General features: G+C 42.4%; 1 protein-coding gene across 13 annotated transcripts in view; it reads left to right on the top strand.

The window, feature by feature from the left end:
• GNB1L (G protein subunit beta 1 like) overlaps window positions 1-16186 on the top strand; it is a 502841-nt gene that overhangs the window by 466160 nt on the left and 20495 nt on the right. For all 13 annotated transcript variants that reach the window (XM_085633690.1, XM_085633691.1, XM_085633679.1 and 10 more), the window contains one exon: window positions 7450-7665. In XM_085633690.1, coding sequence (XP_085489816.1) covers window positions 7450-7665 — 216 coding nt within the window. The remainder of the gene's footprint in view (window positions 1-7449; window positions 7666-16186) is intronic.

The raw sequence follows: 16186 nt of genomic DNA, 5'->3' as shown, positions 1-16186 counted from the left end.
CTTTGGGTGACCTCACAAATATTTTGCTATGGACCAATTCAATCTGAGCCAAATCAAAATTGGGCTGACCTCACAAGCATGCACCTGCAACCTGATTCGCTCTCACAATACTCAATGCATTTCCCTCAGAATTAGGGCATGATTAAACCTTGGGGCTCTGTATTAGTTCGGTCCACAGTGTTGCAACCACATCTAGAACATGATTCATTCCCTACACTCTCCGATTCATCTATGTTACAAGTAATTCTCTGCATTTCATTTATTATTATTTGCGTGGGCAATACAGATTAATATGCAATAACAGATTAAGTGAATCCATGGAAACAATAATTCTCAAAGACCTTTCTAGAGCACACATGTCATTTTGAGGTAATTGTTGTTCCCTTACAGATGGATCTGGGTCTTGAACACCAAGCAGCTCTCGGCCCTCAATTTCCACATCTAACACTGAAAATGAACAACTTCCTAAACCCAATATACAATACTTTGTATTTATCATCAATTTAACGCACGCTAACCTCGGATTGAAATAAACAAGTGGCAGTGTTATTCTTAGTGGATTTCCAGAGACATCTTTTACATTTTGGCAGACCCAGAAATTCTCCCAAAAATATTTTGAAGCATACAGAATGACCTGTACATATTTGTAGAATGTTATCGAGCTATAACATACCAACTGACTGGAACTGTAATGTACCATCAATCATTACACTGCAACGGAACAAATGAATTTTTTGAGCATCAACCTGACAAAATGTTTATTTGCACTGCTCCCACAGGAGAGTCCAATATTAAACCCAACATATTATCACCAATTATCAATATTAAAAATAATTCTTTGTTCATAGAGCTTGCTGAGGTCTTCCAGCTTAGAGGTGCTCTGTGGCAAACCGACGGGCATTTGTGGTTCCTGCAGCCTAATGTTCGTCCGCACATCTGATCACACGTTGGGCAGTTTCCAGGGCAGCACTTTCTCCTGCATCCAACAGCGCATAAAGATACTTGCCATACTGTCATCTATCAGAGGTCTTGAACAACACTCACAAGCCAAGAGAAGAAATTACCCCTCCCTATCGGTCTGCTTCTATAATCCCTAAACCCCCATCAGCACAGCAAAAAGATCTCTCAGAACTCATATGCACAAAACACTGTACCAAAGCTACATGCTAAGGAACGAGTAGCCAACCCCTCTCACCAAACCCCTCTTCTCAGGCACCCGTCCCTTAATCAGTTAAGGAAATATCTACGGAGGGCATACATCAGTGTAGCACGGCCTTGCAGTTGGCTATTTAGTACCTCCAGAGAGCGCAAACCACTCCACACACAACCTTACAGAATATGCCACTTAAAGCACACAATAGGACGGCAGTGCTGCAAAAGATGCTCAGCAGCACTGATACTTCACCCCGAAGAATGATTAAACGCTCCCCTGCTTAGAATGAGATAAAGATCAGAGTTAGCTGGCACAGGTACCCATACACAAAGTACATAACACAGACATCTGGCAGGCTTGAGCATATCACAATCACCCCACTAACGTATGTGGACAACAACAACAAAAAAATCACAAAATAATATATTTAACATATTAGCCTCCCCTATCCGAACACGACGACATAACAGCCTCCAGTCAACGAGAAATCCTAGAAAAGCGCTGACACGGTGCCCAGCCTCAGAAAGAACTACAGGGCCATGTATGTAGCAGAAACAAAATTACTTAGCTATCAGAGGCAAACTGAAAAACTAGCAAAATGTTTCCCTCCACTAATTAAATAGCTGTAACGCCGACTTGCATGAAGAGTAACGGCTTATAGAACATTATCAATCAATCAATCAATCAATCAATCATTATACTTGTAGAGCGCGCTACTTACCCGCGAGGGTCTCAAGGCGCTGGGGGGGGGGGCGGGGGGGGGGGGGGGGGGGGAAGAGTGCCGCTACTGTTCGAAGAGCCAGGTCTTGAGGAGCCTCCTGAAGGCGAGCAGGTCTTGGGTCTGCTGTAGGTGGGTGGGGAGGGTGTTCCAGGACTTGGCGGCGAGGTGGGAGAAGGATCTTCCACCGGTGGTCGTACGTTGGATGCGGGGGACAGCGGCAAGGGCGAGGCTTGCGGAGCGGAGCTGGCGGGTGGGGGTGTAGAAGCTGAGTCTGCTGTTGAGGTATAATATATTATTATATCTACAACACAGTAAGAGCTTTTAAATCTTGATAATTGGATAGGGGAAATGCTTTTGCAATAAACGCCAGATGTCTGGCCACAATCATGGACAACTCTAATGCCCCCGACATTACTGAAGAAGTCTCTAATTAAAAACCGTATCGTAATTTTGATGCACCTATAATGCCTGATAGGAGGCCGGGGATTTGTTAGGTCTGTGGAAAAGCCAGACGAAGCATTGAAGCGTTAACGTATGTGCTCTTTTGTGGCAAAAACCACAGCCAGGTACAGAGAATGCATCGCACAATGTATAAAGGGATACTGATTCAATTACCGTATTGTGCTGCTCTTATGGGACAGCTGAGTCCACCAAAAGATAGTGACATGTTTGCTGCAAAGAAAACAGCAGGACTTGAGGAGAAAAATATGTAGCATCAATGATAAGAAACCGATTATAAACGGGCCCAATGCTTTAACAAGCGCGCGCACCTCGCGCTGAAAGTTGTTTTAAAAAAAAAAAGGCGTGCAGGCTGCAGAGAGGCGGAAGGGTGCACCCGCGAGTGTTACTTGCGCACACTGGCTGATAACTAAAAGCAATGCGGTGCGTGCATGTATGCGTGCACGCGCAGTGTGCTCTTTTTCAAAGCACATACTCGTGCTTGTGGCGCGTCTCTGCGCACTCCCGCAAGCTGTATGCCACCACAAGCACGAGTATGTGCTTTGTAAAAAGAGCTGCACGACGGCTAAAGGTCTCCTATGCAGTGCATGCGCACTGCGTAGGTGAGATTAAAAAAATTAGTGTAGAACCGTCCGCAATTCCATAGCGGTCCGAGAATGTATTGCAAGAGCTGGTGGTCCCGGTGCCCCCTTTTGGGGCGTTGAAGCAATATGAGACATTGGGGAGGTCAGTGACTCTTGCTTTGTACCTTATCACCCTGAAGGACCCTCCTCTTTGGGTCTCGCCCATAGGTTGGGTGAGCAACAACAATCATCATTGTTCCCTAAACATTTCTTAATGATACATCATTGTGATGTTTTTGAAACGTTATTTTTTTATTTTTCTTCTTGGAAGCAAACTAGCCAGAGGCCTTAAAATGCAGCCAGATCTGTGTCAGAGATGGTCATGTGTCAAGCAGTTTCTGGATAACCATTCTGGAGCAAATTCATCTTTCCGTAACCTCGGTCACATGCCCCTGTCATGACTACGTGCTCTGCATGCCAATGTCCTGTCTACCTGCTATGCATGCCCCTGTCATGTCCACCTGCAACACATCTACCTGGTACACATGCCTGTCATGTCTACCTGCTACATGTCTACCTGCTACGCATGCACCTGTCATGCCTACCTGCTACACATGCCTGTGTCATGTTTACCTGCTACATGTATACCTGCTACACATGCCTCTGTTATGCCTACCTGCTACACATGCCCCTGTCATATCCACCTGCTACATGTGGCTACCTGCATACATGTCCCTGTCATGTCTACCTGCTACACATGCCACTTTCGTGTCTACCTGCTACACATGTCTTCCTGTACATATATGTGTACGTGCTATTGTTTGGCTGGTGTTGCTAGGAATGTGTTACACTGAAATCATTGCCACAGAGAGGGTGGGGGGGTTGCATTCTACCCATGGCCCAGTTTACAAACTGAATGAGGGCATGTGCAAGACACCCTGCAGGGGCACAGTTTGTGTTTTCAATTTTTAAATCTTCTCTGAGCAAGGTTTGCCTTCGGGGGCCGGTTCCTCGGGCACACCTAACTTTGTCTTTTTTAAATGTTTCATTCACTGGGCGGACTGGCCTTCAAATACCCCACCAGACCCCCCAACTCCCCTTCAGCCGTAAGGTCCCAGTTGTGAATGAGGAATGGCATTGTCAGTGATTGTGCCCGCACATTTGCAAGAAGACCCTCGTAACAGTGCGGACAATGTGACTTAAATCTGTCCTGTGACCTGGGAATCCATGTCACCCATGACCTGGGAATCCATGTCACCCATGACCTGGAGGTCTTCACAACGTTGAATCTTCAGGCCCCCATGAAACGGCTCCAAAGGGACACTAAACACTGGCTCTTTTTTAAATTGATGGCGCTCCCTAGATTCCTCTACGCCCTCCAAAATACACAGTTTTAGTCCCCCAGTCCTACTTCCGAGCCATAGAGGCAGAAGTCACCAAACTCCTTTGGAATAACAAACCAGCTCGCATAGCGATGTCGAAGGTGGTCAGAACCTAGTATGATGGTGGCATCGCACTCCCTAGTGTGCAGACGTACTATTGGGCATCCCAATTGACTGTGGTCAACCACTGGTTGCATGTCCCCCACACAGATCTGGCCTACAGCCTCAACAGACTGGAGCTGGGAGAAGGAGGGCTGTATGGGTCACTCTTTAATAAAACCCAGGCCCTGATAGGACCAACGAAACACACACTCCAGGTATGGAACATAGTACTCAAAAGGTTGGGACGGGACAACAAAATCACACAAGCAACGCCCCTGTGGGACACGGACAGGCTAGGTAGACTGGGCAAGAGCAAGCGTTTCAAGCAATGGGACAACATAGGGATATCAAAAGTGGGTGATCTCTGGGTACGGGGAAAGGTAATCCCATTTGCGCAACTCCAAGACAAATATGAAATGGCGCCCACGGAACGATTCCGCTATCATCAGATTAAGCACGCCCATGGAGGCAGCAATCCCTCCTGACACTTGTCTCCCCAAGGCCTCACCACTAGAAGATAGATTGTTGACAGACCACATGGACAGGAAGGCCATATCCATGACCTATCGTAAAATCGTCAATAACCTACCCGATGCCATGCAAAAGCTCCAAGATAAATGGCAGGAGGAGCTGGGGGACCTAGATGATACCGATTGGCAGGAGGCTTTAGCATCTCCTAGAGAAGTTGCGATCACATCCAAATTGCAGCTTGTACAGGTGAAGATCCTGCATAGAATTTACTACACAAGAACTACTCTCTACGAGATAGGAAAAACCGATAACCAACTCTGCCTGCGACAGTGTGGGGCGCCCGGTAATTTGTTTCATGCAATTTGGGACTGTCCCGCAATAGTATTATATTGGAAATCAGTCATGCCCATCATTACGAGAGTGAGCGGGAGCCCAGTCCCACCAGAGCCCAAACGCTGCCTTCTCAATATCTGGGAGGTGACGGACCTTAATTCTATGGCACAGACTTGGGCAACGCTGGGGATGATGCTGGCCAAGAGAAACATTGCTAAACACTGGGGCGCACTTACCACCCTTAAAGATATGGATATGGCTATGGTGGAGGAAAAAATGGTATATGTACGTAGGGGATGCCCCAAAAAATGGATACGACTATGGGGCGGCTAGAACACCTACAGCGGAGATATCTGCACGTTGCCAGTAATTGATCAAGAAATAGAAACTGATTAGCGGGATCTGGACACCACTGAATGTATGTATACATGTGGACTAAAAACTGCAAACGCAATATATACTCTAATGCCGATGTAAAGTGAAATGTTCTACATTGTATAAATACGTACTGATAACTATGTACATTGATGCAATAATTGTACCACTTAATGTTAATAAACAAAAAATAAATTAAATAAATAAATCTGTCCTGCGTGACAGAAAACACCGCTCAAATTATAATTCTCGAGATCTGTCAATTTATCAAGTCAAGTATTTCAGGGAAGAACTTGTGCATACATTAGAATTTACAGTACAAATCATTTTCTTTCGGAAGTAAGGTGAGCAGTGGCGTAGGAAGGAGGGTGCGGTGAAATATATATATTATTATTTAAAACGAGTTTAATAACTTCTTCTGGCAATTAATTAACCTCAACAAGTCAACATAATACGTATTGAAACTTTTTAGTTCAGTCAACAAACGCAACGATAAGCGGCTGAACTCTACGCTGTGTAGTGGAGAGCATATGGATAAGGAAGGGGAGGGGGTGTTTCTTTCCGCCAAACTCTGTCTCTGCAGTTTGTGCTCTAGCGAGGCATAAACAACCGGTAACTCATCATCACTCATCCCGCAACCAATCCTATCCGCTGCCGTGCCAGTCAGTCACCCCACGTCATTCTGTTGAGTTAGTTGTGCATTATTACTGAAGCTTATAAGTGCCGTGCTGAATTTATTTTTGTTACATATTTTAGTTCATTGATTCATTGTGATCATCCTCTTCTCTATGATATTGAGTTTGGTAAGTAACGTAAACGTTATGAGGCATTCTATTTGTTTGTATTTGTACGTTAAGCCGGGTGTGACAAGAAATTTTCCACACCGGGTACCACCTGACCTTTCTATGCCACTGAAGGTGAGGTTTTTGTTTCTCCAGGAAACATATTGAATCTTATATCTTTTTTTTTTACTATTTAAAAAGCACATTCATCATTTCTAAACTCCTGTAACATGAAAACAGTTACAATTTTTTTTCATTAATTTTCCTAGCTCTGCTATTTAAGTGGATAAATATTTGTTTGCCAAATAATTTTCTAATGGATAGAAAATCTTGCTGATGTACGTTTTTGCAGATGATATTTTGTTAGAAAGATCTAATTCGATTAGAATAATCTTGCAAATGAATAAGGAAAAACATGTTGGAAACGTCAATATGTTTAATTGCACAGGATTGCGGAAAAATATCTGCATATCTCAAAATATTTACTTGCTTGTGGTGTACATGGTAAATGTTCTTCAACTGTCAACGTTTAAGAATTGAAGCAATGCTTCATTTAAAAAAGGGAGAATATATATATATAAACTCTATGCTCAAGTGAAGAAAAATAAACCGAAGAAGAAAAAATGTGTGGATCAACAATATGCTCAACTGATAAAGAAAATTAGGAGAAAACCACCAAATAATTGTGAATACATCTGACAAGGGATGAAATATAGTCATATGGTCGAGAAATGAGTACATTATAGAAGCGAGGACATAGCTGGACAATAAAGATTGTTATATGAAATCAAACACCAAGGAATACAATCAAGCTAAAGAAACATTAAAGAAACTACTGCAATACAAAAGGGAAGGACTAATTTTACTGAATGAGTATAAATTTATGAATATTGATTTCCCTGTGATACCAATCACGTATTCGGTGTGTGATCAAGATTGCGTTGCAGCCGAAACGTGTAATTGGATTAAAATACCTGCTTGAAGGAATATCCCCTGAGTGAGCGCTTTATTTTCGTGGCACACTTTTTAGATAGATAGATAGATAGATAATTGTTTTACTTATTTCTTTAATATTCTTTTAAATAAAGTTTTTTTCTCATTCTAACAGCCTCCCTCAGGTTCCTCCCCGTTGCTGCTGGTTGGATATGAGGACGGGTCCCTCACCCTCTGGAGCATCGCTGAAAAGAGGACCCTGAGCCGCCTCTCGTGCCACCAGGACCCCGTCATGTGCCTTCACTTCGACCCGGAGAGGGCGCGAGGCGTTTCAGCCTCCTCCGACAAAGCGCTCAGCATCTGGCGCTTGGATGAGCAGCAGCGCCTACAGGTCAGCAGCGTCCTTGACATGCACCCCCCCCTCTCCCCCTCTTCCGCCTGATAGGCGGGACCATTGTTTATCCAGAAGTGTCTTAGACCCTGGTCATCAGTCAAAGAGTGTAAAAGCAGCGCCCCCTGCTTACTGTCAGATGTCAGGCGAGACAGGTGCCAAGGTGCGCCTCGACCCCTACCTTATCTCAGTCCGACTCACCCCCTCCCCACCCTAGGGACGGAGCCGGAATGTGTGAAATATTGGCCCGTGCAGCGAGACAGACACCGCAGAGACCTACCCAGGTTAATGTTGTTCAGACTTTGACAAAATGGCGGCGCTCGTTCAGGGATGTGTGTTGCCCTGCCCTGGTCAGCCCACGTCTTCATTTGTTCAGTATTTATGTAAAATGCACATCTGCTTCCTGCGTTGCCAAGTTCAGCAGCTGGCAAGATAGCTCTTGTCAAATTACTTTGTGTTGCGGTTTCTGTTTTTTTCCCTCTTTTCCTCAGATCTTGTGCACAGCTGTAGAACTAAAACACATTCCACAATTCGGCATTTGCTGCCCACCTGCTTCTTGTGCGGATCGAGTGGGCGCCCTGTTGTGGAGCGCTTTGTGCAGCACGTAGGTGTGCAAACATGGGTTCACACACATGGAGCACACGAACAGACTCGCCCGTTTGTGGGGCTATAGAAAGCTTGTTGAAGCGCATTACCGCCCTAAAGTGGTCAGAGATGTCAAGAGGAGGCAGTAAGGTTGCTTACAGGTGGAAACGGGCGCGAACACCTTTAAAATCTATGGAGAATGTAGAGAAAGTATTCCCTGTAGAGAAGAAAACAAACATGTAAAATTGCATTTGAATAGTGCTGTAACATTTCCTCAAGTGGAATTGTAGACACAGATTTCGGTTTGTGCAACACAAATCTGCATGGGAGAATTTTCCAGGTTGTATGAGTATTTTTGAATTCCTCTAACATCGGAAATGTATTAAAAACGTAGGTGTAACTCTGTGTTATTTTTTTAAAACTTTGTGAACCTATTGTTTAGTACAAATGCAATTTGTTTTAGATTTAATCTGATAACATTTGCAGTCTTTTAAATTCTACTCTTAACTCCTAAGAAATAAACCCAGTCTTCGGCCTTCACGGCTTCTCCATCCACCACCTAGAGTTTTGTCCCTTTTTTTATCACCTTCTGTAAAGCCAAGAGTTGGGTCCCCACTTAGCCAGTTCGAGATAGGTGAATAATTGACTTTCACTTAATTGATCTCCTTCAGCTGTAATTAATGATGAACAACATAGTTGGGCTTTGATACACCCAGTATTGCTCCTTTCTACCCCCCCCCCCCCAATATGCCAGTAGGATATAGGTTTTTAGGGTTTTTTGAAAATTGTATTGATCAAATCTTAATTTCTACCAAGTCCTAAGGCGACCATGTGGAGCCAAATATCGTGCGTGGAAATAACCCAATTTTCATAACAAAACCATGTTACACATACATTGGATGAATACATTACAACCTGTTGGAGTTGCTTAGCAGTGTACATGGACATCAGTGGAGTGACCAGGGGTAGCCTATGTTGATAACAACATGCTTCCGACACAGGCCACATTCAAGCCCACGATGTATCACTATTGCCCAACAACAGGAGTAGCCACTTGACCACCAGAAGAACTTAAGGCCTCTCCATGCATATGAGGGGCAATACATGTGTTAAAATAAAACACAATGCCCTTTCTTGCCCTTTGGTACTCTAGGCACTGCCCTTGCCCCTTCTGCATAAGAGACAGGAAGGGAGCAGGAGTCTTAGAACTCTTTGTCCTTTTGGTAGTTTCCACTCTTAGCCCATCCTCTACAAAAAGAGGCATTTGAGAGGACAAGCATGGGACAAAGTGTCAACCCTGTGGTGTTTTCGAGGAGTGACAGGATGCTTGATGTCACTCCTGCCGTTTTGGCGACTCAGTGTGGTGTTTTTGAGGAGTGAAAGGATGCTTGATGTCGCTTCTGCTGTTTTGGTGACTTGGTGTGGTGTTGTTGAGGAGTGAAAGGGTGCTTGATGTCGCTTCTGCTGTTTTGGTGACTTGTGTGGTGTTTTCGAGAAGTGAAAGGGTGCTTGATGTCACCTCTGCTGTTTTGGTGACTTTGTGTGGTGTTTTCGCGGAGTGAAAGTGTGATTGATGTTACCTCGGCTGTTTTGGTGACTTGGTGTGGGGTTTTCATGGAGTGAAAGGGTGCTCGATGTCGCTTCTGCCGTTTCGGTGACTGTGTGGTGTTTTTGAGGAGTCAAAGGGTGCTTAATGTCACTTCTACTATTTTGGTGACTCGGTGTATATGATACACACCTTGCAAGTCTTGACTATGTGTTAACATTCTTTGACTCTGGACTGTTGTTTGTTCCACATCTTGACACATTGGTCAAAGGGATCAACCTCCAAGGTTTCCTTCTGTGTGTAATATTCCCTTCACTCCAAACAGACCATTGGATGGTATCAATCAATCAATCAGTATTTGTACAGCGCGCTAATCACCCCGAGGGGTATCCATGCGCTGTGTGGAGCGGAACTACTCGAACAGCCAGGACTTGAGGCCACTCCTGAAATCGGCGAGTGAGGTAGAGGTTCGGAGGTAGCTGGGGAGGTCGTTCCAGGCCTTGGCAGGGAGGTGGGAGGAGGCACGTCCTCTGGCTCGGGTGCGATGGATGCGGGGGACGCTGGTGAGGGCGCAGGTGGCAATCCACAGGTGTCTGGTGGAAGGTCAGGCGGTTATTCAGGTATTCTGGTCCCGTGTTGTGGAGGGCTTTATAGGTGTGTGTGAGCAGATTCAAATTGCACCTCTTCTTGACGGGGAGCCAGTGCAGGCTACAGAGGTGGGGGTGATGTGGGATCATCTAGGCAGGTCCAGGATGATTCTTTTTCAGTTCAAGAGATTTTATTAAAAATAAAAGGGTGTCATCGTACAAACATGTGAACAATCAAGAAACAGCGCATTATAAATATACTCCAGCATAAATACAAGACTAAATGAAAAAAAAAAAAAAAACTTAGAACATATTAAAGAAAGTGTAAAGCATATACAATACATAATAGCATAAAAATGAAGAAATGACCAAGGAGAACTACAGGGGTTTGGGTACCTCCTGCTGAGATGGTTTAGGCAAAGAGGACTGCCGTGCACAAACATCAAAGAATGTTGTAACGGGGAGCCATAACCTAGTTCTCTTCACAGCCATTTGGAGAGGGTGTGTAGAAAAAGTGTCCAAACGGTGGTGGTGGCAGACATCGTACCACCAGGCTTTATAGGAAATTTTACTGAAGTCCTTCCAATTTCTCGTTATTTGCTGAAATGCAACAGCCAATAATAGATCAACAACTTTGAAATTAAACTCACAATTATCCCAGGAGGACATTGTACATTGGTGCCAAAAATTATATTAATTTGGGACAAAACAAGTTTCCAAAAGTGAGACACAGGAGAACAAGAAAAAAGCATGTGAAATAAGTCAGCCTTAGGAGAGTTACAAGACCAGCAAGTACTTGGTGAGAGAGGAAATAGTTTGTGAATCGCATGTGGGGACAAACAAGAGTCTATTAAAAATGTAAAATAACGTTTGGGTTATGCTAGCAATTCTTGAAGTTTTGCGTATTTTAGTCCAAATAGTGTTCCACAATGAGACGGGCCAAACCACATCAAAATCTTCCTCCCAAACCAGCTCAGTACTAGTTTTTTGTCGCGATAAATTGGATGAGTGAAAGTATGCATAGATTTTAGATGCAGTAGGTTTAGTATGCAAATGGGAGGACAAATCTGTGTGCGTGTCAGTTGTAGGGGATTTGTGAAGTCCACAACCAAATTGATTAAATACGTTAAGCACAGTATTGCGAAGAATATGATATTTAGAAAGAAAAGAAGCAGGTAAATTATATAACTGTCGGAGCGAGGAGAAAGAAATAAACTCATCGTCAGAGAACAATTGATGAATCCAAATTAAACCCCTTTGCCTCCAAGTTTTCCAATAAAAGGGTTTACTGTGTATCAATACAGTCTTATTGTGCCATATAGGTGAAGCTAGAAAAGATTCCAGCGTGTCATGCAATAAAGGGTAAATGGGACTAAGAAGTTTAGAGGTGAATTTAAAAAGAGGAGTAGATAATGTTTGGGGTTTGCGGGAGAAGGAGAGATATTCAACGACCTCTCAACTGATATCCATAAAGGAAGTTCTTCCGTGGGATCAAACAACCAATATGAAGCTTGTCGCAATATAAACACCCTGTGGTAAGCTGGAAAATTGGGAAAATTAACCCCACCTTCATGTTTGGGACGTATTAACTTAGAAATAGACATGCGGGGCTTTTTATTATTCCATAAAAAGGATGACAGCATTGAGGTAATAGATTTAAATAGTTTTGGCAGGAATGGGAACCGGAATGTTAGATATGGTATATAAAAGTATAGGAGAAAGCATAATTTTTATGGTATCCAGACGACCCCACCAGGATATATAAAGAGGATGCCATTTGGTAATAAGTTCTGAAATTTTCCGAAGGCAAGTATTCATACATAAAGTAACTGTACCTTTAATTGTAGACGTGAAATTTAAACCTAAATATTTAATGTGAGAAGAATTCCAAGAGAAATTGGCTGATGCAAAGTCAGCTTTAAAAGTATATTTGGTTAAAGGTAAAATTTCACACTTATCACTGTTTAATTTATAACCTGAAATCAATGAAAAGGAGTGGACCTCTTTCAGAAAAGCAGGAATTGAGTCATTGGGATTTGAAATAAGAAGTAAAATGTCGTCAGCGTACTCTGCGAGTTTGACGCTGGTTGTGGGAGACACAAATCCGTGTATTTTGTCGAATTTTTGAAAGGAAAGGTTCAAGGGCTAAATTAAAAAGAAAAGGAGACCAGGGACAGCCCTGACGCACTCCTCTACCATGGTCAAAAAATGATGACATGAGACCATTGGCACAGACAGCAGCACGCGGGTTGGAGTATAAAAGGGAAATTAGGGAAGTAAATTTGGGACCAAACCCAAACCATTTAAGAGTGTTGAAAAGATATTGCCATTCAACCCTGTCAAAAGCTTTTTCAGCATCGAGCGCTATTGCTGCTAGGGAATGTTTCAAGTAGGGAGCCTTAGATATAACATAAAAAAAAGTTGTGTATTATCATTGATTACTCGACCTTTCACGAAACCAGATTGTTCCTTACCCAGTAAGCTTGGCAAAATAGGATTTAAACGTAAGGCTAGTGCTTTGGAAAAGATCTTATAATCTACGTTGACAAGTGAAATAGGCCTGTCATTTTTACAAAAGATCGGATCCTTACCCTCCTTGGGTATGAGGCAGATATGGGCATCCGAAAAAGAACCCTAGGATTTCCCCGCCAAGAAGAAGGAATCAATTAAACGATATAATTTAGGCAGTAAAATGTTAGAGAAATGAAGATAAAATTCAACTGTAAAACCATCTGGTCCTGGTGCCTTATCTTTTTTTAGGTGTTGGAGTCCATCTAGAAGTTCTTGTTGCATAATCTCCGTCTCTAAGGTGGATAACTCGGGGCAACTCTGTGGAGTCTTATGCATTGTTGAAAAAAACTGAGAGAGTACATGGTCTGTAGGATTCGCTTCTTACGAGTAGAGAGACTTGTAAAACAATGCAAATTCATTTAAAATTTCTGTGTCTTTGAATTTTAAGACAGAATGTTCATCAGAAATACAGTCAATATTCAACTTATTCTGTTTAGTTTTTAAATAATTAGCTAATATCTTACCAGCCTTGTTCTTCCCCCCCCCGTAAAATTTTGCAATGGATTTCAGTAGAAATAATGAAGCATTATTAGTAGATTCCTTATTAAACCGTAATTTTGTTTGTGCAAGTGCATTAAGAACATCCTTTGAATTAAATGTGTAGAAGGAATGCTCCAGTCTCTTAATGTCTTGAAGTAGGGTTTTGGTACGTTTACGAGCAATGGAACGTTTTTAGCTACATAACTTATAATAAAGTCTCATGCTGCAGCCTTAAAGGCATCCCAAATGGTTGAGAAAGGTAATGAGGTCGTGTAATTAATAGAGAAAAATTCCTCCAAAAAAAGTAGTAAAAATATGGGGGGCATGGAATAAATACAGGGGAAACATTTGTGAACCCCCTGAGATTGAAGTAGAGGAGGACTCAGACAATGAAAATGGAGGAGAGTTGGAAATGTAATATGAGGACACTTGCCAGTTTAAAGAAATGTTTGCGATTTTATAATACTAAGTGCCACAATGTTCACCAATGCAAAGGTAATGATTACGTGTATTTGTTCAATTATGTCCGAAAAGTCTATGCCTTGAGCAAGAAAATAATAAAAACAGTTTATAAAAAAATAAAATTTAAAAAGTAGTAAAAGAAGAAGAAAACACAGGCTCCAAAAGGAGAGAGTTATTAAATCGCCAGCGTTTAGGGGCATTGACTTTAGGCAAAATTTCCAGGTCAATTGAAATGGGAGCATGGGCTGATAATAATATTGGCCCTATTTCTGCAGACATAAGTGTCTGAGACAAACTATGGGAAACAAAAAAATAATCTATCCGTGATTGGGAGTGATGCACAGGAGAGTAAAAAGTATACTCTCTAGTAATCGGATTGCAGAGCCTCCAGGCGTCCAAAAGTTTGTGTTGTTTAATAGCATGAATAGAAGCCTTATGAGGTTTATTGGGTACGAATGTAACTTTGGAATTCCGGTCTATAAAAGGATCAAAAATTTGATTGTAATCTCCTGCAAAGATAAAATTATCTTCTATGCAGAGGGTGATTTGCTTGGCTATCGATGTCCAAAAGGAAAACTCACCACCAGTGGGTGCATAGACATTAAAAAAGGAGACTGGAACATCCCTCACCAGCAGCTTAACATTATGCCAACGACCGTCAGTATCTGAAGTTTGGGATAAAAATTTGAATTGGAGCGATTTACGAGAAAGCATCATAACACTATTACGCTTGCCATCACCATTGGAGTAGAACACCTCTCCCACCCAGCCCCTCCTTAGTTTCAGTGACTCACTTTCCGTATGGTGGGTTTCTTGTAAGAATACTATGTCTGTATTTAGTTTAGCCAAATGAGTTAAAACCCTTTGTCGTTTAATTGGTGAGTTCAGCCCCCTAACATTCCAGGAAACTAATTTCAGCGACATGGCATGCAAAGAGAAAGATCAAACAAAGATAGTAAATAAAGGTAGTACAATTCAGTGCAAATGCCAGGAAGAAAGAAATAAAAAAAGAAATGGGAGAAGACTAATAATGTAAACAAACTAATCAAGGTCAATATGAAAAGTAAAAAGTAAACAAATAGTAATGAACTTAGAAAGCCGAAGTGATAAAAAAAAAAACAGGAGTATGTGAAGATCTAAAACTAGATCTGTAATGCCAAAAGGAGCAATGAAAAAACAGTAGTAAAATAAGAAATGTAAGTAAAAAAGAGAACTTGAAATGAAATGAATAACCACAATTACATAAGTGAAAGAAGCATAAGAAGTAATAAGGTGAAATACGCTGAGGAGAAGATGACTAACGACAACCATAAGAGTGTGAAAGAAAAAGTTTGGAAAGGAAAGAAGGATTGGGAGAAGGAGTAAAACTGGAACACAGATGTAGGAAGACAACATACCTATGAGAGGAAACACCAAAGAGAGACGGGAGAGGGAGGTGAAGCCACATGGAATGGACAACATGATCAGGGCAGCTAAACGAAGCACCGGGTAGACGTCATGCGAGAAGGGTAGCGGATCTGTGGAGACGAAACACAACAGACAATAAGTGAAAAATTAATGAGTGGGCAAAAACAATAATTGCTAGAACAGTAAACCAAACCCTAGAAAGAGGGGTTTCGCAAAACCACAAAGAATGGAATAAGAACAAGTGAAACAAATCACCAGAAATTGAACACAATAATGAGTGAGAAGAAACCAGAACAGTAAAATCAATAACAGCAATATCAAGCATTGAATGAAGTAGATGGACGGGAAAGGTCCATAGCAGACGTCTTGCAGGAGTTGATGAAACTTTGCACACGCTGAGGATCTTCATATGTAGTCGTTCTATTATTGTAGGTGACCTTGAAAAGGCACGGATGAAAAAGACCATATCGGGCCCCCATTGAGCGGAGATCAGCTCGCAGATCCAAGAAAGCCTTGCGACGGTTAGCGGTAGCTTTGGCATAATCTTGTGCAAAGAACAAAGAGGAGCCAGACCATGTAAGTCTTGGAGATGCCTTGACCGCAGAGAGAACCTTCAACAAATCGGTATATTCCAAGAAATATAAAATAACACCTCTGGGTCTCTGTGAGGGCGATGCGGTAGATGGAGCACGACCCAGACAATGCGCCCGTTGAATATTAAGTGCTGTACTGTCTGGCATGCAAAGTAATTTAGGTAGAAAGGATTTGAAGAAAGCAATAGTCAGTCCCATCAAGGCTCTCCTCCAGGCCATAAATGCGTAAATTATTACGCCTGTTTCGATTCTCCAAATCTTCGACCTGTTTCTGAAGTGTGGAAATTTGA

This window comes from Triturus cristatus, chromosome 11 (genome assembly GCF_964204655.1).
Source record: "Triturus cristatus chromosome 11, aTriCri1.1, whole genome shotgun sequence".
Lineage (NCBI taxonomy): Eukaryota > Metazoa > Chordata > Amphibia > Caudata > Salamandridae > Triturus > Triturus cristatus.
Note: the sequence above shows the minus strand (reverse complement) of the source record. Positions and strands in the feature narration are given on the sequence as shown.